The sequence below is a fragment of the Saccoglossus kowalevskii genome, chromosome 7, assembly GCF_978046115.1.
Source record: "Saccoglossus kowalevskii chromosome 7, keSacKowa6.1, whole genome shotgun sequence".
NCBI lineage: Eukaryota > Metazoa > Hemichordata > Enteropneusta > Harrimaniidae > Saccoglossus > Saccoglossus kowalevskii.
The window spans coordinates 4,096,438-4,119,626 of NC_140647.1; the positions used below are offsets into that span (position 1 = coordinate 4,096,438).

A 23,189-nucleotide genomic window follows, 5' to 3' on the forward strand; every position below is an offset into this window, starting at 1 on the left:
CAAACATTATAATACATGCTCAATGAGAGCAACACATAAGAACTTCTTTGAGATATCAGAAACTGACTAATAATGCCAAGACGTGATATCAGGCGAGAACACCTCGCTCCAACAAAATTATACAGATCTCTCTCCTAACAGTTCCCGTTAGAATCATGGTCTACAGACAAGGTAAAGGACAATATTCTCAATAATTTCAAGATCAGAATAGGTAGGAAATGGTTGTTGGATTCTTCGTCTCCCAGGCTTGCTTTTTCAAAACTGCATGGGGTCTCCATTAAGAAAAATAACCTAGGTACCACGTGAACGTGATGTGGCAGGGTTTTTCAACATTGCGAGCACCAGTTGTATACAGTTGCAACATGCAAGTGCCAGAGCTAAATTTGGACAAACCCTGAGATGTGAAGTTTGTAATAATCATTCAGAATTTGGAACTTTCAGTTGAGCCAGTCTAAAGTGCGATGGTGAGCCTTAACTTTGCCATGTAACATCTCAGTATTATACTCATAATGTTAAACAGAACTGTGACTATTTACTCTCATCGCTATATGTTTAAAATAGCAAAACAACAACATTGCCAGCTATATTGCTGACTAGGTTGCTATACACGTCCCGAGATCGTTACACGATTAGAACCGGTTGGATCAAATATTTTTTCGAGATTGCGCTATCGGCTAATTGATATTTAATTGATTTTATTGTTCGATTTTAATTGTGTAATTAAATCAGTATAATACCCAGTATAATATTCATTATATTTCGAATAATCAAAAATGCAGTTGAGCTTGTTGAAATATTGTATAGTCTATCCATCTACAATAAGCTCAGGATTCGTTTTTAGTCAAATATTGAACAAACTAATATTATCTTTAGATTACGTATCCCGAAGCATGCATGTGCCAAGTTTCATTCATGGAAGTACAAATATATTTTTACCCACAGTACTATTTCACGTTCATGTTTCATTGAAATCTGATATATGACTCTCAAAATAATTAGGCACACATTTTTAGCCACACAGAATGTCAGTAAAATTAGATGATTGAATCTAGTAGACATTTACAAAATAGCACACTGACAGGTACCACTCAAGACTTTTGTGTATTTCGTACTTATATGATTGAAGTATCATGAAGGCGCATACTTCATATTATTTGCCCCCGACGGGAGGGGGCTTGTAGTTTCGCCTTCGCCATAACGTCCGGAGTGATTTCTCGGAGATGGCTAAACCGATTTTTTTGAAACTTGGTACAAAGACACAGTGGTCAACCACGCATGTGCACGTCAATTTATTTTCCGATTCGATCAAATATGGCCGACTGGGGGCCATTTTAATGCCGAAATTCAGTTCCTCGTGTGCCCATCGTCACTTCTCAGAGATGGCTTGACCGATTTTGTTGAGACTTGTTACAAAGACAAAGCGACCACCCATACAGATGTACGTTGTTTTATTTTTTTAAAGTGATAAAATATGGCCGATTTGTTAATCATGGTTTTTGTCTGCACATTGATATTTTTCAAAGATACCTTGACTGATTTCAATGATACTAGGTACAAAGACACAGTGAGGAGGTATACATATTCACATGGATTTATTTCCTGATTTGATCACATATGGCTGCCTGGCGGCCATTTGTCAAAATCAAGTTTTTTTGGGTGTGTCTATCATCATTTCTCTGAGATACCTGGCCCGATTTTGCTGAGACTTGGTACAAAGACAGAGTGACCACTGGTACAGATGCACATTGATTTAATTTTTCAAGGAATCAATTAATGAGCTAATTTGCATATTCAATTATTAATTTGAATTCTTAATATCTTGTGAACTAATAGTCCAAATCAGACCAAACTTGGTAGAGACTTGATTTGTCAATATAAGATATATGCTATGCAATATTCAGTTTCAATTTAATTAATGAGCTCATTTGCATATTTAATGAATTTTGGTTGATATCTAATAGTCCTAATGAGAACAATGTTGGTATAGACTTACTTGATCTGCCAATATGTAATCTGTGCTATGCTATATTGACTTTCAAACTTAATGAGAACTTGAATATTTAATTAATTTTGAATTTTTGTTTAATATATAGTTCATGTATTTGCTATTTAATATTGACTCAATTGAACTTCCATATTCAATTGATTGTGATTTTTTTAAAAATTGGTGCAAATTTGAGCAACAAACTTTAGATTTTCAACTTTTATACATTACACAATTCATAGCCAACTATAATCACATCTGACACATCTTAAGATGACTTGTTTATTCTTAATACTGTTTATCTACTTCTATCTTTTTTGCTTAATTTACTATTTCAGTCAAAAAAATCCTGGAAAACAGCAAAAAAAAAGTAGAACACAAAGAATAAGACAATGAAAATTAAATCAAAGAAAGCTTAGAAAACTCCTGTTTTTTTAATTAACAGAAAATCAACTACATGTATTATGCAAATTACACAATTAATATGCAATTCCAATCCCAAAATAATCAGTTCTGTGAATTACCTTGTACTAAGTTACTTTGAAATGCGATTAGTTTTTGAGATATTAAGAAAGCAATTAATATGCAAATTATGTAATAAACATGCAGATTTTAACATAAAACTTGCCAGGTCTTCACAACGTCCCTGAGCATCTATGCACCAAGTTTTTCTTGTAATGTTAGTCATTAGGCTAGGAGATGATGGTGGTGGAAATGCTGAAATTATGCATCTTTGGTAATAGGGATGGATTCAAACAAAAACTAATCTGGTATTGTTCCGACTATGTACTAAATTTTATTGAAATCCAACAAGCAGTTCCAGATATCTGTGCCTAAACATACATCGGATTTCAATTAGTTTGTTCATACAAGTGCCATTTAAGTAAATACACAAGTCTTGAAACTCTAGCTTTTGACATATTCAACCATACCATATAGGTACAACATTGAACAGATCATGATAGAAAAAACGAATGCCATAAGTTAAGAATCTTTATTTTTTATTGAAGTTCAATTGAACCAGTTTGATGCAAATACAAAATGTGTCTTTTTCCTGAATACATAATATATAACAAAACAAATGAAAACCACTAGGAAAAAATTTAATTCTGTTTTTCTTTAAAGTGGTACATTACAAAATCTAATCAAAATTGTGATATAAAACAGGCATGTGGAGGAGACATGTCGTCAATATGACTAATTAAAATACAGCTTTCCTCTGACAGGATTTGTCAACAAATTGGAACATGCCTTAATATAAGGTGGCTAGTTACACAAGTTCTGATTGGTTGCTGTTTGCTGCTTCAGTGAGCTCTGAGTGAAACTTGCCTCAGTCGTTAGAGGCAATGTCACAATTATTAAAATCAAGCAGCTCACTATGAAACCTATCTATCACAATTTGCCAGTTTATAAGGTCTTGTCATGTTACACAAGTAACAAGAAAATCTATACTGAAGGGACAAGAAATGCACTTTTTTTTTACAGTTATGAACAAAAATAAATTTAAAGTGAAGAGACACAACGAGTCAAGAAATATAGGCAGTGCTTCTCTGGCTGCAAATACAATGCATTAAAAAAACCCAGATATTGCAGTACAAAATCCTTTTAACTAATTGGAAACGTTTTTGGTAACTTAGCGTGCCTCTAGTTATAATAGAACAATACAAAAACTGTTAATAAAAATACAATGCAACATTACAAAAATGTTGTAAGCAAAACAACTTGCTATGTATTTCAGATAATTTAAAAAAAAAATTACTCATTGCAACTTTTTTAACTTAAAAAATTCTGTATATACAACCATACTCTTTTAAAATACACATTATGTATGCAATATTAAACAAGCAGGTCAAAATAAAGTGGTGGGTATGAATATTTCAGTTCCAATGTATATATAACTGTATATAAAGTAGTATTAATACTTTTTTATTGAACTCACTTATTCATCAGATACAAAGTAACATTTACTATTCTCTCCATACCGGTAACTAAAATATAAAAGAAAAGAACAATAAGAAGTTTCATACAGAGAGTGATATTATAGTTGTAGATGAGAAACTCTACAGCCAGCTATTTATGGATCCTAAGATGGGTTTACAGTAACAACGTATACGTCCCGGCATATTTTGATCATACCTAGAAAACAAACAGATGATGGTAGACAGTATAATGCATCATGATACAATCTGTGATTACTCAAAGATTTCTAATATATGCTCACATAAACCATAAATTGCATTGTTTGTCTTATTACTGTCATTACTAAAATTCTTGATGATTGTTGGATCTATTTCACCAACATCATTACATGTACCTGTCAGAGCAAATGTTATACATGTTTGGTAATAACTATCAACATTACAATATTGTTTGAATAATTGTGGTAGCGACAGAAAAATAAGACTTATTTTGATCAGTGATACACATGTCATTTAGATGATTTAGATTTGTCCAACTAATAAGAGTAAATATGACTCTCATAATTGTAAAATTACCGTACTTATCAGAGTAAGAGCCCATGCCGGGGGAAAACGCCCACCCCCCACTTTTGACACAATAAAGAAGTTGAGGTCATATTCAGGCACACGCCCAGGGGGTCTTTTTCTACACACAAAAAAACTATTTTCTATTCGTTGACTGTGGTTGTATTAACAGTTGACTTTCTTGAAGTCAGTCGTGATGCTTATAAACATTTTTTAAATTGTGTAAAACAAGGGGTGAACGCGAAATAGCTGTGACAGCAAAATAGGTATTTCGCTTTCTGCCTTCAGGGCAGCACGTTCACCGCTGATTTACATTTATTTTTCAAGATTTTCTTTTTTCAGAATCATAACAGTCAGCAAGTCTATAAAAATATATATTAAAGCAGAAACGGTAGTTCTCTTTTTAAAATATGTTGAGGCCCTAAAAAGGACCGGCTGTTTGGTTTGTGCTTCCTTAGAAACGATTCAAGCAAATCGTATAAAGAGAGCCACTAAGTATCGCACTCGTTTGGCTTTAGCGTTGTCGACAATGAAACCAATATTGTAGCAACTCGTACCTGGGAAAGTGGTTGAAATCACGTTATTTTGGCTTTATAAAATATTTGGTAGCAGCTTGCGAATCCATAACTGGGGCCAGCAATTTTGCAATATCACACCGAAGACTGCCAACTTTTTTACCATCTTTCATCACTGCTATTGCATTTCTGTCATGAAAACTATTCTTCTGTCATTTGATAAAAAAAAACACTTCCTATTTCAAGCCCATCGTGATACCAATATAGTGAGACATTCCAACCACCGGAACTTGCTAAATGATAACTCTCACCATGACTGATAAGCGTCGAGTCTGATAAGAAAGCAATGTCACGATTTGACCTTTATGATAAAATACTAGTAGTGATGTCATTCTTAGCCAATCAGTAAAGCAGATGCATAAAGGTCAAAGATGATTGCCAGACTGTAAACAAAAGCATCGTGTGCCATCGCAGCAGAGTGGCCCCATTTTTCTCGTCTCTGTATTGTGATTAGACATGAATGAAAAGTGCCAAGCTGACAGACTGCGAAATCCGTGGATTGAAAGTGCTAAGTCCAACTTGGACTTTGTGGGTTTAAGTTTGATGAAGATGGAAATGAATGTACAAATAAAGATCTGAGAAGTTTTTTCAAACAGCTATGAATTTTTACTGTGTAAATTTGTAAATTATTATTGATCTTGTATGACAGTTGATTAGTAATTTGTCGAGACCGGAAATCATTTTACGCAGTTTAAGCCCCGACATTATAATTCATTTTGAGTTCACGCTTATTGGGCGTGTTTGTCGGCGGGAAAATCCTAATTCAAATGATTCCTCACTGTCGATTTTTATTATTTCTGGTTTATTTGATACATTATAAGCAATACATTAGTTTTGTTTTACTTCTAATGTTGCATATTGTTCATTTATTTTTGTTGCATGTTTTCATTTGCCGTTCTATTCCCTGCCACAGTTCGATCTGCGTGTTGTAAATTTTCGTTCATTTTGCCGGGGATATCCTGGCAAACGCCCACCCCTATTTTTTGTCAATTTTCCATGTTCAGGACCCTGGGCTTTTTTATGTTGACCTTGCTTTATTTTAACTTATAATTTTTCACTCCTAGTATTTTTTCTTGACTCCTGTGCGTTTGTTGTAATTTGAGATTTATAAAACAGATTGGTACTGATGCCAAAAACAAATTTTTTTATGTCCATGGACAGATCACTTTTACATGTTCCTTTTAAAATAAAGTTGAATGCATTTGTTTCCACTTAGTTTTACATCTTAGCTCTGTTCATAATAGTGTTCTGCGTTTTTTTTCCATGTTTTTAAGTCCCTCTCGAGTATAAGTATAAGTGTTGACGACATTTATAAAAATATACGTGTTAAAGGTCCTTTCATAGCACGGTAGTTTGGTTTGTGAAACCTGGTCATTGTTTTACTTTTCCAGATCGTGACAGATTCTTCAACGTGACCTGTTGGCGACCGTGAAAGGTGTTTAAATACTTCCTCTACACTCAGTTATCTTTCGAAAATTGTGAATCACGAGTTTTTAGGGTAAACAAATCAATGTTCTTTTGTAGAAATCAGATTGCATTTTAACATTGCAGGAATTCACTTCCGCATTGCATAACATTTTTAATAATTGGAAGACTTGGTCAGCATGACACAGCATTTTGATTGGTTAATGAAAGACTTGACCTTTTAGGTCAAAGGACGTTGTTTCAGGTCAAATCTTGCTGAAAAACATAATGGCGAAAATTTGCCTTGCATGGATAGTTTTCGTACAATCGATAACATCCCACAGCAAAGATAATGATAAAGATCTTGCTTTTGACTTTTTTTCTACAGACCCCTAGCCATTTTTACACCGCAAATTCAGACTGTATGTAAATCATAATGTAATAAAATATGTGTATTTTTATAAACATGTTTATTTCCTCATTGTAAAAGTGTTGTGGAAATCAATGACCACCTGCATCACTTTTTTTTTGACAAAAAAACAATATCCCCTCCAAGCCCGGCATGGCGAATGAAAGAAGTAAGACGTTACAATGATCGGCTCCACAAATCATATTTTCTGAGGTGGTCCTAGATTATAAGCCCGTCCCTTACTTTTCTTCATTTTACATGTTGAAGCCCTTGGGCTTAGATCAGGAAGTATGGTATAAGAGTATCTTACCCTACAAAGGGTGGAATGTTATCAGCTGGAGTGGTTATATACTGTGCTGTATTAGGTGTGTAGTCAGATTCCATTCTCATACGTGCCTCCTCTACATCCTCGTGCATACGCAATGCATTAGATAGATTAGACATTGGTGCACACCAGTAATCGTTGCTTTCCATATTCATATCCTACATGAACAAAGCAAAAATCATGTCATGTTAGCACTGGGCATTTTATACTGTTCTGATGGGGTGTCAAGAAATGCATAATAGAAGTCATAATTCTAATGATATGTAACATTTACATATATACAGGGTCTATAACTTGTTGCAGCAGAATAAATACACATGATATTGATACCATGTTGTTGAATACCTGTAAAAATTGTATTTCATCTTTATTAAGTTCCCGAGATGAACTTTGTAAAATATTGTTGTTATACGAAGAATTTTCTTCACTTTGCATACATTCCATTTGTTCTGGTGCATGTGTGACAACATCTATTGGTTGTTTTTCTTGATAGGATTGCACTGGGTGATTGACCTCTTTGAAGGCAGTGCTTGAATAAGAGAGTCCGTGACATTGTCGTTTACTAACATTGCTCACTCCATCTTCTCCCTGAGAATAAATGCATCAAATTACTTTATTTTTAACATATCTTGATCATACTACATGTATACAAAAACACAAACACCCCGCCTGCTGGTATTGTTTTTTTTTTCCCCCATTCATTTCATCTCTCCATAGAAGCTTTTCAGCAGGTACAGTGTTATTTGTTTGTTGTATTAACAGTTGCAGTGTGTTGTGATTCTGATAAAAATTCTTGAAAAATATATGTCAATTGCGTAAAACTAAGGTAGGGTGAACACAAAATAGCTGTGACGACAAAATACATTATTTCGTGTTTTGCCTTCAGGACAGCACGTTCACCACTGTTTACGTAATTAACATGTATTTTTCAAGATTTTTTTTTATCAGAATCATAACAGTCAGCAAGTCAACAAAAATGTGTATTAAAGCAGAAACTATAGTTCTTTCTTTGAAATAGGCCATTTAGTTTGTGCTTCCTCAGAAATGATTCAAGAAAATCTTCCAGTATATGAAAAGCAGTGAAGCAAGTGTCGGACTTGTTTGGCTTAAGCGCCATGAACAGTACCGGTAGAACCAATATTGCAAATATTGTAGCAGCCTGTAACTGGGAGAGAGGTTGAAATCACATTATTTTGGCTTTATAAAATATTTGGTAGCAGCTTGCGAATCCATAACTGGGGGCAGCAATATTGCAATGTCACGCTGAAGACTGCCAACTTTTTTACCATCTTTCATCACAGCTATTGCATTTCTGTCATGAAAATCATTCTTCTGTCGTTGAGAAAAAACAAAAATCATCCTATTTCAATCCCACCAAGATATCCGTTGACTTGACCTTTATGATGAAACAATAGTAGTGACGTCATTCTTAGCCAATCAGTAAAGCAGATGCTTAAAGGTCAAAGATGACAGACTGTAAACAAAAGCATTGCGTGCCATTGTAGCAGAGTCATTGACGAAGATGGCAATGAACATACAAATAGAGATCGGAGAAGTATGAATTTTCGTAATTTTTACTGTGTAAATTTTGTACGACAGTTGATCATGACAGAAATAATTTTACGCAGTTTAACCTCTGACATTTTAGTTCATTTTGTGTTCATGAGTATTGGGCACGCTTGTCGGCGGGGAAATCCTAATTCAAATGATTCCTCATTATAAATTTATATTATTTTTGGTTTATTTGTCACAATATAATAGGCAATAAATAATTTTTGTTATACTTCTAATGTTGCATATTGTTCATTTATTTCCGTTGCATTTTTTCATTTGCCATTCATTTCCGTGTCGCAGTTCAATCTGCATGTTGTTAGTTTTCGCTTTTTTTTTGCAGGGCTTGTCCAAGACATAGTCCAGCCCCCATTTTTTGTCAATTTTCCATGTTCAGGACCCTGCGTGCTTACCTGAATAAACTAGGTAGATGTTTCTGATAGGATTGTTTCTTTAAACAGTTCATTCAACCACGGTTACTAAAAAAATACTGTTAGGAAACAAACCATGTTCTTTTCCGGGGGGGGGGGGGTGTCACATGATGTGATTGGTCTTTTTCCGACGTTTTTAACATACATGAATAATTCATCAGGTAGAAAAAAAACATGAATTTCAGCATTTAAAGTTGTTAATACTAGCAAAAACGTGCTGTTTTATTTTAAATGCTTCATAAATGTTGCAAATGTAAAAAATATACAGGTCTGTGTTTGATAACTCGCTTTTTCCGGTATGAATAATTGCCGACTATGGCGGGCATCGTGGCGAGACTCTGCACTTTTCTCGTTTACGGCGGTGTTGCAATGAACAAGTTTCTCATATATTGTAAATGGGCACTGTACTGTACTATTGGCAATATTGCTCAAACAGTTTTCATACGTTTTTGCCATGACAAAGTTGCGTAATTAGTATGCATTTTTATTTATTCGGTGCTGAATGCACGCGAGAAAGTACGTGGTTAGTTGTTTACCCGAGGTCATATTATGGTCTTCCGGTGTAGGTCGTGTCAGACCTCTTTAAATATGGCGATGTAAACATTCACTCGTGCTACTGTTTTGATCCTGACCATCATAATGTAGACATTGCTGATACTTTCAGAATTAGTTATGTAGTTTAGCAATAGTTTTGTAGTCGGTTTATAGTAGTTTTTAGCCAATATAGTGATGCGTGTTTAGACAATTTCAAGTAGTGAAGCGATTTGGCCCGGCCGACTGTCGATATCCCCTGACGATGTCGACAAACATCATGTTATCACCACCGATGACACCGGTAAAAAAAGGGGGTCAAAAGTCTAAAAATCATCGTAGTTCGTCGAGTGGGAAGACTCCAGAGAAGCGGGGAAAATCAAGAGTACTGTTAACTTAGACATTAACAACATTGTACAGCAACATGCATCAACAGGATGTGGAACAGCTAATCGCGGCAAGGTGAGTACATGTACACACTCGCATGTTGTTATTTTTTTTATTCGTTTTCCCCCGGCTTATTTTCATTTTTTTAGTATGCAACTGCAATTTAAACAATATACTGGCGTTTTTAGTCGTATAAATGAAGAAATGAGATTGCTTAGATAAGCTGTGTTCCCAAAACAAAATTGCAAAAATAAAAATTGGTTTCTTTCTGAAGTTATTCAATAAATATTTGGAAAACAAATGCGACACTCAGGAATTAAAAAAATTGAGTTCAGAATATTACAATGTGTTGTGGATATTTAATATACAATAATAACTGCTTGTTGATTGATGTGCATTCTACATTAAATTGCTAAATATTATTTTGTCCCAACCACTGTAAGCGAGCTGCAAGTCTTAGGAAAATTTAAATACATTGTATTATTCTATAATATCTTCTTCTTTTTAATTTCATACGGTTGGAGCAAAGAAGAGGAAAAGAGACTCATTGAGTATATTTCATACTTTCGACCAGATATGGGGGTAGAGTGGGGGAAAGATTTGTCCGAACAGTTCTGGAAACATAAACATGAACATGTTGGAAACATGCCAGAGCCACGATTCTGTAAGTGTTTAACAACAATAACTAGCAGCAGTATTTGCAAAATGTGTTTAATTACAGAAAAGTTTAAAATTATATTTTTTTTTTTACCCAGCTATTAACTGGGCAAATACTATGCAGTGTTACTATCAGGGTTACTGTGAAGTTCATTCATATTGTTATGTGAATTTGGTAAACAATGAATTTGGATGTTTTCTTTATTTTACCAGGGAAGTCAGTTCAACGAAAGACAGCTCATTTGAAATCAAAGTTCATTAAACTTCATTTAGCTGAACAGCATTACAACATTGACCCATTTGAGGATCAAACTGATAATATAGATTCAAGACTCCATGATGTGATGAAGTCATTTGAAGACTTGAATTCATCAGAGTTACTGACAGCAGTTGATGTACTGTTCAAGATGATTGTAAAACAATTGGATTTGGAATGCCCTGCAGATTTTGTTCAGAAATCTCTGGAAGCCATGGCACATTTGTAGGACAAACAGAAGCCTAACTTGGTTTATTTAATGGCAAATGGTTTTGGAACGTATGGATTAGAGTCTACGGTATACTGGAGTATACATTACAATTCTTTAATGCCTCACACATAACCCAGGTATGTTTTTACAGTGCTCGTGTACTTGATGGACCCTACTATGTAACAACATATAATTTTCAATAACACAATGCGTAATATTAACATTTACTAATTATTAACATGTGACCTACCTGAAAATGAAGGTAACTAAAGTAGAAATAACTCCTCTAAATCAAATTTAATTAAAAATACAGATAAGATGTCCCCCTGACCTGCGTTCATTTACGCAGACCATATATGATGAGCTTGGAGGTAAGAGGTTGAATCTATTTACCGGCCCCACGTTCAAGACAAAGGAGAATACTGTGACAGTCAGAGACCCATTAATGGTGAGTATATGTCATGGTTTCTATTTAAATCATTTAATTGTCAATTGTAAAATAAAAAATAAAAAAAAAGAAGCATACATAGACTGTATAAAAACTACCGGATTTGGCTGATACCCCGCCCATCCTAAACCCCGCCCATGGGCGATGTTTCAAATAGTGGGCGATTTTTTGGTCCACACATTGCCTGACTGAACCAACAAACATTTTTACAGACCCCAATTTTCCCGTCCGACATCTTTTATCGAGCGCGCTATTTCAAATATGACGCTAAAATAATTCACTGTGAAGCCGAAAAGCATTAAAAACTTCAATAAAACCAATGCTGTAAACGAATTGTTGTTGCGTATTATTACACTTGAATAAAGTCTAAGCTTGAAAAGAATGTTATTTACGAAGTTTAAAATATCCCAGCCTTCCTGGTTCGAGCCTCTTGGTTGTTATCAGCACAGTTACTAAAAAAGAAGTAACCGTGTTATCAGTAATGTTTAATCTTTGTCTGTGTCGCATTCCAGACAAAATGTCGGTAAACAAGAAATGGACGAACTAAAATGTCTCCTGCGTTTCACATGCGACATGATTATTAAAAAACACAGAGTTAAGCGATCATGTACATTCTATAAAGCTAACCTTGTACACATAATCTTGTACTGACGTGTTTTTTCTCCAAAAAAGACGTTCTCTTTCAGTTAACCCCCAGTTAGCTCTTCGCGTTCATGGTATTTGTGAGAGTTGAAAGATTTTTTGAACACATGACAAGTAACTATATTGATTTGCGTCAAGCTGGGTGGCTCGAATTTAAATATCAGTGCGTGAACTCAAACGCGTGGTTATTAGAGTTCAGTTGAAATGTACGTGAATATTGCGATTGAAGTGCGCTGTCCAGAGTTTATTATAATAATAATAATAATCTTTATTGAAACCGTATCCCGGAGTGGGATCTTAGTTGAAAATACAATAAAGTAATACAAAAAAGATAGCAAACAAAAAAAAATATTATATTATAGTAAAATTTAACTTGACGCATGGTATGGTTTATATTACATGTTCACTTCATTTCGAATAAAAAAATCACCATTGGAACATTGGTGAATCACAAGTATTTAAAATATTTTCTCGACTTTCCGTAGATACCCGACTACTATCATTTTTAATGATTTAAATGCGCCAATGTTTATGTTTGCGTAATTATTACGAATGCAACGCATTATCAAGTCGGTAATATTGAAATATTCACAGACCCAATACCCCGGGCCGGGTCAGTGCCCTAACAATAGTAAAAATTAACTTGAGTTTGCGTAATTATCATGAAAGCAATACATTTAATACAAAGTTGAAATATTCAGAGCTGGTACAATATTGTAAACAAATTTGCGTAATTAGAAAAGAAGTGCACTAAGTAAACGACGTTGATATATTCAAAACCAGTACAGAGTTGCATACAAATTGCGTAATTACAGTACCGTCGGATATAATAAAAATTTTACAAGATCGACGCGCGGACCGCAAAAGAAAAAGGTTGCTAAGGTAACACGCCAGTTCAGCGCGTGACTTGGGGGTCAAACTTCGGTCAACACACACTTGATGCCAGCATCACCGCGCAGCAAGTTTCGCAAAGAAGTACTTCAAGTTCAATTGCGTCCCAAAATTATGTCGCTAATCACTCAGTTGTCGCAGCGTGTGTTGTGTCATGTCCAGTCAGTTTCGACTTTGACTTGCTTTTCCTTCTTAGTGCATGTTCTTGTTCACGTAAAATGCGACCTCTCACCAATGTATTAAAACACTTTGAATTTATACTTTGCATGATTATATTTGGACAACGCGAAACATTATTTTTTCTAGACCATTTCTATCAACGCAGGGTTATTTTTTTTAGACAAGATGGGCCTCGTCCACATTTTTCTAAAAACAAATCGAATCCTCCATAAAATCGCCCAGGGCGGGGTATCAGCCGAATCCGGTATAAAAGAAATTGGTCTCAGAAGTCCAAGAAACCCCCAAAATATTGTAGAGGACCTACTAAAATTGAAAATGACTTGGTCTTTGCTACTGAAGGTATGTATATTTTAAAGTGATATCAATTATAACGAGAGGAGGATAATGATAATTGCATTTTCTCTTTTGTTTGGCGGGATTGCAGACAGAAAACAGGTTTCCATTGTAAATCTGACTTAGCCATAAACAAAACCTGAAATAATAAATTTAGAGAAAAAAATTAAATAAGCAGCCACTTAATTGCTTCATTTTTGCAATCTTTGCACCTTTCATTTTTTATAGGTTTGAGAGCATCTGAAAAAGAAAATGCAAAATAAAAATAAAAAATGAGAGTAAAGTCAGAGCCATACAGTGGGATTTGATTGAATTCAAATACATCAAAGTGTTGTGAAAGTGTCTCAAAAGATGTCACTGGTCTACTAAAAGACATCACTGGCGTTGAAGACTTGGATATTTTGAGTGCAGCTATGGTATGCAGTGATTTGGACAACATGACTTTGCTTGGTATCAATAATTTATCTTTAAGATTGTCCAATCTCGGAGACACTCTTGTTTCTCTGAAAAAAGGAGTGATGAGGAAATGTAGTGTTCCTGCAACCCATGTCTTTGTATGGATGATTGCTGATGAGCTCGGTCAATTAAAGCCATACGCACTGCCAGTACAATGGTTTTCATACAAATCAATTACAGACAACAGAATCAGAAAAGAATGTGACAAGGTGGTGGAGATACTCAAAGAAAAGGGCTTTGAGATTCTGGGTAGGATTTTTCATCTCAGAATAAATTTAGGGGCTATAACTTGTAATTAATTGTTTTAGGTAAGATATTGTCTGGAATTGCTTGTTTAATTTCTCATAATAACAAATTTTTTTTTAGGATTGGTAACTGATGGAGAGTTTAGCTCCCTGCGGACAACCGGAAGAACTCGTTCCACATCCATCTGGGCCTTACAGAAAGAAGCTAAAATGGAGTTACAAAAGATGAATGTCACATCCATGAAGAAAATGTTAACTGTAAAAAGTACGAGACCATTGTTTTATTCTTATGTACATGTGCACAAATCATTCTCCAATGAATTCTTCTTTTTTTATATATGAATGTACTATTGATTGACTATTTTTTTAATGCAGAATCTGATACTGGGGTGCTGTGTACTGAGAAAGAAAACCCATATGTTTTCAATAGTGTACTTAAAGATATTCTCAGATGCCAGGAAAACGGAATGGATTTTTTAGAGTTGTTAACATATCTCAGAAGAAAGCAGGTCCCAGAAATATGGCACGAGAGGAACATTGAAGATCCAGACTTACATCCTACATTTGTATGTGGAAGACAATAACATATCATCAGGAGACTTGGAAAGCAGGTATTTGTACTAGTCAATGTGTTTGATGAACCATGATCATATTATGGTTAAGTGCAAGGCAGGAGGCGTAACCGTCAAATTATTATTTAATTAGTTCATTATAATACCTTTCTCTACTATTCGTGCAGTTTGTTACTCACTCTGTATATGTTTTTCTGTCAATTTAGGTCTCAGTGAAAATCTAGCAGACTTATTTCGCTCTGTCTTGTCGCAGTTTAAATTCTTCAAATTAGTGAGGGACTACACAGAGAATGATGTGGATTTTCGAAGAAATTTCTATGTTGCTGAAATTCATCCAATCACTGGGAGAGAGTTTGGTGAAAGGGAAGATCACAACCATTTTTTGAAGGTTAATAGACTTCATACTTTCATTGGTTATCATTAAAATAAGTAGAGACCTGTAGACATGACATTACAATGGCAGTTTTTGCTTGTTTATTGTTGGTCAATTTTTGTATAAATTTAACATTTTTCCTGTTCTGTACCACTCACAAATTATTCAAACAGTGTTTTGTTTGAGATAAAGTTATATTTCCGCATTATAAAATTGAATCAACAAAAGAACTTTTTAATATTTTGCTGACTCTTATGTTTACAAATGCAGTCACAGGCCAAAACATAAACCAATGGTGGTACCCCGGTATAACACAAGAAACTCAATTACTGTCAACCAGTTTACATATTAATTATATAAATAACCATATTCTCTTTACAGAGAATAGCAGACTGTACAAGGCAGGGTGGGCCAAGAAGGCATGATTTCAAGATGAAACATCTTAAAGAAGCTGCAGATGACCCAGCAACTGGCATCACTGATGATGCACTAACTGGCCAAAACAAACAAGCGTTGGCGATTGCGAGAAGTTGCTGAATATGCAGGTAGCTGAATGGCTTCACAAGCATAAACATGCTAATGAAGCAGAATATGTTTCAACTGTAGCACAGTGGCATAGAGCTACTGACGACAGGGGTATGACCCAAGATGAACGCCATTTAGCCAACCATAATATGTATTGCTACATCCTGGATGAACTACTACCCTGGCACAGAAAATTACTGGACTTGAGTACACTTGATGTCAGTATGTAAGTGTAAATCCAAATTTAATAAATCCCCCTTTGAACAATATAAAAATACCTTCATCATTATTAATTTGCATTTCTTATTTGTTGTCGTTCACAGGAAATGGTCTGCATGTGGTTTTACACGTGAAGTGTTAATTGGGCTTTTTGCCAATATATGGGACCAGGAGAGGTGGCGTGGAATCGGTACAACTCCGGAACACCCAAGGGCCTCCACAACAGATGACGTAGAGGGCTTTTTCTCCACCACACACCAGCATCTGGGTAGTTGTTTCACTTTGAAAAGCTGGAAACAAGGCTTCCCTCATCTGTGTGAGGTCTATACAAGGCGTATAGAGCCCACTCTACCTTTCTACTACTATACATCCAATAACATATAGATATTCCACTGATGCACTACCATCTTTCGATGAACCCAGGACTGATGGTAGACCTTCACGGCTGTTACAGCATCACAGAGTCCCACGAAGAGATGTCCTGGCCACTATCATTCCTGGTAGAGCCAATTTTCCTGCTCATGGTGCACAAACAATTAGGACTCAATATCACAACCATCGTCACATTGTCCCCAGACCGACAGTACCATAATACCTCACTCATGCAAAACCCTTGACTAGCTACCCTCGGCTTTGAGTTATACTCACATTCAGCTAGATACCAGAATGAAATTGTATTACTTTAATTCATGTAAATAAAAATGGAAGATCCTGTGGTTTTACGTTATGTTTACCAGACCTATCAATTGTGTCATTATTTTGCTGGTCAATTTGCATCTCAGTCTAGGGCATACCTATGACAACACGTACATCACACCAGTTATGTAGTAAAAAACAGACATCTGAATTCATTTTTTAAAGAGAATGATTTATTAGGCAAAGCCAAAATTGATGCATACACAAAAAAAAAAAAAAAAAAATTGAACAAACTATTTCAGGACTCGCCTTCACGTGCACTCACATTTTCAGATCCTATTGAGTGAACAGCATGCAAAGTCCTTGTGACTGGGACAGTGACACTGGTACCTTGTTGCACACGATCAAAATTTATTTTCACTCAATTTTCAGGGAAAGTGACCTCCCCACCCCCTCTCCATAAATGCAAGTGTTGTGAACATAACCAAGTTTATTTCTTACCACAGTGCGAACAAACACAAAGCTAGAAAGTGTGCTTTAAAGATATTTTGGTTATGACAAAATACAGTGTTGTTTAATCAATATGCCAGATATTCCAGGTATTCAGATATAATATGAAATGTATGTCTAGTTTGGTACAAGTCTATTGACTAAAAAAATTTTTTTCCTCGCACCATGGTGAAAGACGTAGTATCTGGACTTAATAAAATTTATCTTGTACTGCATGCTGTCACAACATGCTTGGCCCATTCACCTTTTTTTTCAATCATGATCGAAGCAAAATAACCAATACCAGAGTTTCTCCAAAAAATCCACCCATTCCAGTTTAATTGATATAATGCTATCATTATTCATTGCTGACAACACATCATTAGTTATTTCCTTCACCACATAGCCTATAGTTCTCCACTCATTTTTTACCGATACTTGAAACATTATAGTATTTCCATCATATTCGTTATTCATCATATTCATCATATTCCGGTATGAGTCATACTGTAATATCCTTAAAATGTTCACTGTTCATATTGTCTAGCTCTTCAAGTGTATCTTGATATTGTTTTTGTTTTAAAACACCTATCACCTTGAATGGAATCCTGTGTGCAACTTCGTCTGTGTCCAAATCAGAGACACAGTTGTCTTTATCACTGGAGTCACAATCTGAATCGTAGGTGCTATTTTCAGATCCATTTTTGAAAATATCTGAAGCATCTTCACTTGACCAAACCTCGTAGTTTGCAATGAAAGGTACTTTCTCCCATTCAGCAAAATCAGGAAACTCTTCATCAAAAAAATTCTACAATAAAATAAAAACTCTCATTAATTCACAATACATGTTATTAGTTTACGCATTGGAAAAGTTTGCACATTACAAAAATGGCATTCAAAACTTCATAAATACACATTCTAAATTATCAAGTTTCCTTATTTGTTGTATGTCAAAGACTCTGGCATTTTCAATACAAAAGGTAGTTAAAAAATAAAAAAAAAAATATGGCAAATTAGGTCTGACCCTGGTCTTGGTGTTTCATTTCATAAATTTTACAAGTGAAAGTGCAAAGATTTGTAAAATAAAAAAATAAAAAAAAATCACGAACAGTGTCTTCGAAACCAGGAAGTACAAGAGTGTTGCCCATGTTGTACATGGAGATAGGATCGTGAAAATATTCAAATATTTAAACTAAAACATGTAACGTTGTAAGGGAAAAGGCAATAACTGTAGCCTGCAATCACTGTAAGCCTGTGAAACCGACGATAAAATGACGCTACAATTATTGCAGCTACTTTTGCGTGATCTGCACACCAATATGACCACATTATATTTCGTTTTTTAAAATTCATGCTATCTAGATATTCTAGACAACTATCAAAACTACAGTAAAGCGAAATGAACGGGTGTGACGTTAAAATCGAATGCTTGACAGAAACACGGACACGAACAAAACAATGGTCGCCATTTTGAAATTATTAGTATTGTGAACGAGACTACGAGAGGGACTCAGAATTCATAAAACTTGGTATTGTACTTGCCTCTATATACTGAAAATGGTTAGCTTTGATTCGAAACGGAACGTCCATGCTCTGGATTACTGGAGTGTAGGCGTTCTTCAGTAAAACTGTGCCGGTCTATACATGGTCAGTTCCGTCGGTAAAACAATCCAACTCAACGATGTTCGTTGTTACAAACAGTTCAGGAAAAATTTCCAATTTAAAGTATGGTTCCTTCCAATTCCTTGGCTCTCTAGCGTATTAATATTGTTAATTCTGAAGCCACATTTGGCCAACATATTCGTCATACATTCAGAACGCCGATCCATGCTATGCGCGTACACCGGAAGTTATCAGAACAAACATCTATTCAGAAATGACCAGCTCCGACTGCAGTCTTTTTGAACAGCGCCCTCACATGTGACACCCCCCTGTTCTTTTCATTGGATGCGTGTCGCGGGTAAACATTTGAAACAAAAGACGTACTAATCTGTGATAAATCATTGACATAAAATGTATACAGGAAATCACGATGTCATTTTCCCCAGAGTTCATTGCAATCAACAACTGCACGCCATTTTATTGTGTCTGTGTCGATACTTTCAGTAATACTAAAGTGTAAGTTGTTCCAGTGAGTGAATCCTGACAAAACCTGTCGCTCAGTTTAAACTCAATACAAATTTGCCTGTCTTGTATGGCATTTTCTTTTCTAAAAAACAAGATGGGCAGAAAACTGAAATAAAAAAACCAACAAAACATGATCAAAAAAAAAGACGTCAAAGAAACCATATAAGTGTTTATATTTCAGCCATGCGAAAGTTTGAATGAGGAGCTATGATACCACATACATTTTGTTGGAAATAAACAAAATATGCGATAAGATAACTGAAATGACCCGCCCATGCTCTACAAAGTGCATGTAAGCAGACCAAATATGCAACAGGCAGTTCCAATGAAATTAAGATTGATTAAAAAGGGTTAGAAAAATTGATTTGACGAAGAGACTGCTAGAAAGTTGTACTGACAGTTCAATGTGTTCAAAAATTGTAGCGTTGACTAAAACCACATTTAACGGCACGCTGAATATTGCAACATGAAAAATTTGCCAAAAAACTTAAACAAGGACAGACAAGAACAATTAAACAGGCATTTTATGAAACTGGTGGAAAATGTTGAATACATTTTCAACGATTTCTACGGCGTCTACAAAAAAAGTGTTAAGACTGTAAACAAAATGGCTGATACAGTGATGCGAAAGCAAAACTATAAAATTTACTCTAATAAGCACCAAAATCGCATACAACCGTCATAAGTACGCACAGTAGTATACTAAAAATTCATTTGGTAGTATTTTTTATAATATAATGTATTTTAAAATAGTGACTTAGGGGTTAGAATTTTCATCACTTTTTCTTCCGGGACCCAAGCTTACTTTCATGACAACAGTGAAAACGATAAATGACGATTCTCGATTCTGAATGTCATCACAGTCACAAAGAGTACTCATCTGAAATGTACGTGTAGTTCTTCGTAGAGCTTGTGCACTAAACGTGGATATTCTATCGAAAACGAGCTCAAAATTTCAAATTCGCGGAACATCGACACAAAAATGAAATAAAATAGCGAGCCTTGAAATCTCAAGCAATAGAGGGCGTACACAGCGCGACACGCATGCTTGAGGGATTAGGCAGATTCACACCTTTTAACAATAGTGTCTTTTTTAGTAACCGTGATTCAACCTATCTTTTGAAGATGCGCATCAGATACAGTGTTCTCCACAGGGAGTTTTGCCGATATGCTAATTATATTCAAATTAAATACACTAATTGTATGCAACTTAGGCATCCCTGTTGGAATTTGTGGAGAACATCGAGAAACTACAACATATACTGTCAGTGGCATGGAGTTATAATCATCATTTCATACCTGTTCATTTTTTGATGATTTCCTTTTTGTTCCAAAGATCTGGAAACAAGTATTCTGTGGAGAAAGAAGTGAGCATGGTGGAGATGCTATGGCTTGTCCCCAGCCTAATTCACAATTCAGTGGCATAGTTGATAGATATACTCCTGAGTCAGAAATAAAAGGTTCTTTCTTCCTTCTATTAAAAAAAACAACAAAACAGTTTAACATATAATGAGTATTGTTCATAAAAGTGAAGATGAACGATTTAGAAGACAAATGTTAATTTAAATCAATTTAAGTTTACTTTCATTTCAATGACAAATCATTACTTTTTAAACTCACAACTGGTTCAATGTATTCAATGTCTTCTGCATACTCAATTGAATTTTGACAGTTGTGTGTGCTGTTGTGGTTGTTTTATGTCAGATGGCTTGACAAAATAAACATAAATCATTTAATTTCAAAGTTATTCAATTTTGCAAATCGATAATAAGTCTTTTAGAATGTTAAAGGCCCTACTCGTTTTGTATATGATAATTGAACAGCCAGAATTTATGCTCATTTTGGAACATGTGCATATTACAGTTCTACACTATGAACTACCATATTTGTATTAAACACCATGTGTTTAATTTTGATACCTAGTACTATGCCTCTTGTAATGTTTTGGAGGGCAGTTCCTATTTGTGGGAAAATGTTGACTCCAGAACATCACCCAGGGCAATCTTTTAGTGCATTTTTTAAAATCGTTATTTCAATGAATCCATAATAAGCTTCAACAAAATAGTCATGACATGTTGCAAGACATCAAGAATAGCACAGGAAGCAGAAATCCAGCTTAAATTCACTAATTGGGAGTAGTAGTACAAAGCCATCTCTGACATCCATGGAGTCTACAAGCAAAATAACTTGGGATACACATGGTCATGATGTTTACCGGGTACTAGTACTTCCACATCATATTCAATTGTAATTGGATTTGAACTTGAGTATCTTGGTTGCCTACCAAGTGTAGTAATCTTTGATGGGCAGAGTTGCTATGCATGCCATGTCTGCTATATTGAATATTCATTTCAAATCCAAAAAATACATAGGGTTATTGATATAACTATGATGTTGCCTGTGAAAACTACAGCATTTTGTTGGGCTTATTTCTCATCCAAGTGAATCCGTTAACGAGGATGCGATAACCATGAGGCTATCACCATTAGGCTAGAAAACAGAAAAATCCTGCTTATAAACATATAACGGGTAGCTTAATTTCCATCACTGTTACATAACAGTGAGTTCATTCACAAAGGAACTCTACTTTATCTTCTCTCCTTGAGTTTTCAAAGAAATGTTGACAAATGCTCAAGTAGTTTTACATGCACAATGTACTAATTGATAATCATAGTTGTGAATTGCCCCAAAATTGACAGGTTTTTGATTTTGTAACAGACGATATAACCACCTTTGTTTTAGGTTCATTATATAGTCAGAATAGTGGTTTTAAGCATGATGCTCCATGTCCTCATGGGTTTATTTTCCCATTCAATGTTAAACGCATGAAATGCCCTTTAAGTATTTCCTAACTGACTTTAGCCCTGTCATTGCATAGACACCCTTGGTCTATGCATGGTCTATGTTAGATTGGTATGAATTAATAACGGTTTATTTGCCCTTCAGAATCAGTAAAATGTTTCCCCAGACCAACAGTACACATTTTTAACCACAGGACAGTGTCACAATGTGTCACTTAAAAAAAAATAAGTTGAGTAGAAATTATTATAATTGTACTATGTAATGTTGCTATGTCTAGGGCTAGCACAATAGCCATTGGAAAAATAAACTCAGGTTTTTAGTTAAACTAGTTTATGGTTAAAACGTTGTGCTTTCAGTTTCACTTCCACAACACAACACAACACAACGCAACACAACACAATGCATTGGCTTTATCGGGTGAATCGTTTGACATGATACACAAAGGGGAAACACGTGGGTGTGAGGTTGATCACAATAAGTGTTGTGTTCACTGTGTTTTGATTTTTGACAGCACGGATAAGATGCCAATATTGTGGATTCAGAACAATTTAATTACCAGTAGTGTAAGAATATGAGAACATTACCGGAAAAGACTACAACGTTCTGGATAAATCATAAACAAAAATGGCGTCAATACAATGAAAGCTTGAAGACTAGCATGATGAAAACGCTGCGCGAGTTCATTTGCAAACGTTACAGTTGAGCTGTAGAATAGAAAAAAATAAATTACATTACTTACGATTAGAAAGATTCGCTAAGACAGCGAATTAGGCAATAATGCGTGATTTATCGTGCATTCGTAAAATTTGATAATAGACGGACGACAATTTTAAATTCCGTGTATGCAAAGCACTGTCGGTTGCCGCTTTGTACGGAGGTCATAGGTTGAAATGCTTCGCGATGATTGGTCCGCGACTATTATTTTCGCCGTCGCGCCGGTGATCCCTGAACGTTTCCTCCGATTGGTTTGTGAGTTTCTTAGCCACCACAGTTTTAATTACCAATCATATATCACAAATATCATCACAAATAACGAATATTTTGAGC

General features: G+C 35.2%; 1 protein-coding gene and 1 pseudogene across 3 annotated transcripts; one reads left to right on the top strand and one right to left on the bottom strand.

Moving 5' to 3' along the window:
* Positions 1–2,968: 2,968 nt before the first annotated feature.
* On the bottom strand, positions 2,969–23,029 carry LOC100369309 (uncharacterized). Of its 3 annotated transcripts, none has more exons than XM_002733136.3 (5): positions 22,882–23,029; positions 20,640–20,814; positions 7,526–7,768; positions 7,166–7,338; positions 2,969–3,972 (listed from the first exon to the last, which is right to left on the bottom strand). In XM_002733136.3, exons 2-5 carry the CDS (start codon positions 20,763–20,765, stop codon positions 3,924–3,926), a joined length of 591 nt encoding a protein of 196 aa, XP_002733182.1. In that variant the 5' UTR covers positions 20,766–20,814; positions 22,882–23,029; the 3' UTR covers positions 2,969–3,923. The 3 variants fall into 3 exon arrangements, with proteins under 3 accessions (XP_002733182.1, XP_085357100.1, XP_085357099.1); XM_085500974.1 differs by having other exon boundaries at positions 2,969–4,120; XM_085500973.1 differs by lacking the exon at positions 22,882–23,029 and adding an exon at positions 22,727–22,762.
* On the top strand, positions 11,208–15,769 carry LOC144349237 (uncharacterized; annotated as a pseudogene).
* Positions 23,030–23,189: the final 160 nt, after the last annotated feature.

Excerpts from the sequence above, each read along its gene's own strand:
- LOC100369309 (XM_085500973.1), bottom strand. The coding sequence starts at position 22,758 with ATGATTTATCCAGAACGTTGTAGTCTTTTCCG. Across the intron at positions 7,769-20,639 it reads AATCATCAAAAAATGAACAG|GGAGAAGATGGAGTGAGCAA; the intron begins GTATGAAATGAT and ends ATTTATTCTCAG. Across the intron at positions 7,339-7,525 it reads ATGAAATACAATTTTTACAG|GATATGAATATGGAAAGCAA; the intron begins GTATTCAACAAC and ends TTGTTCATGTAG.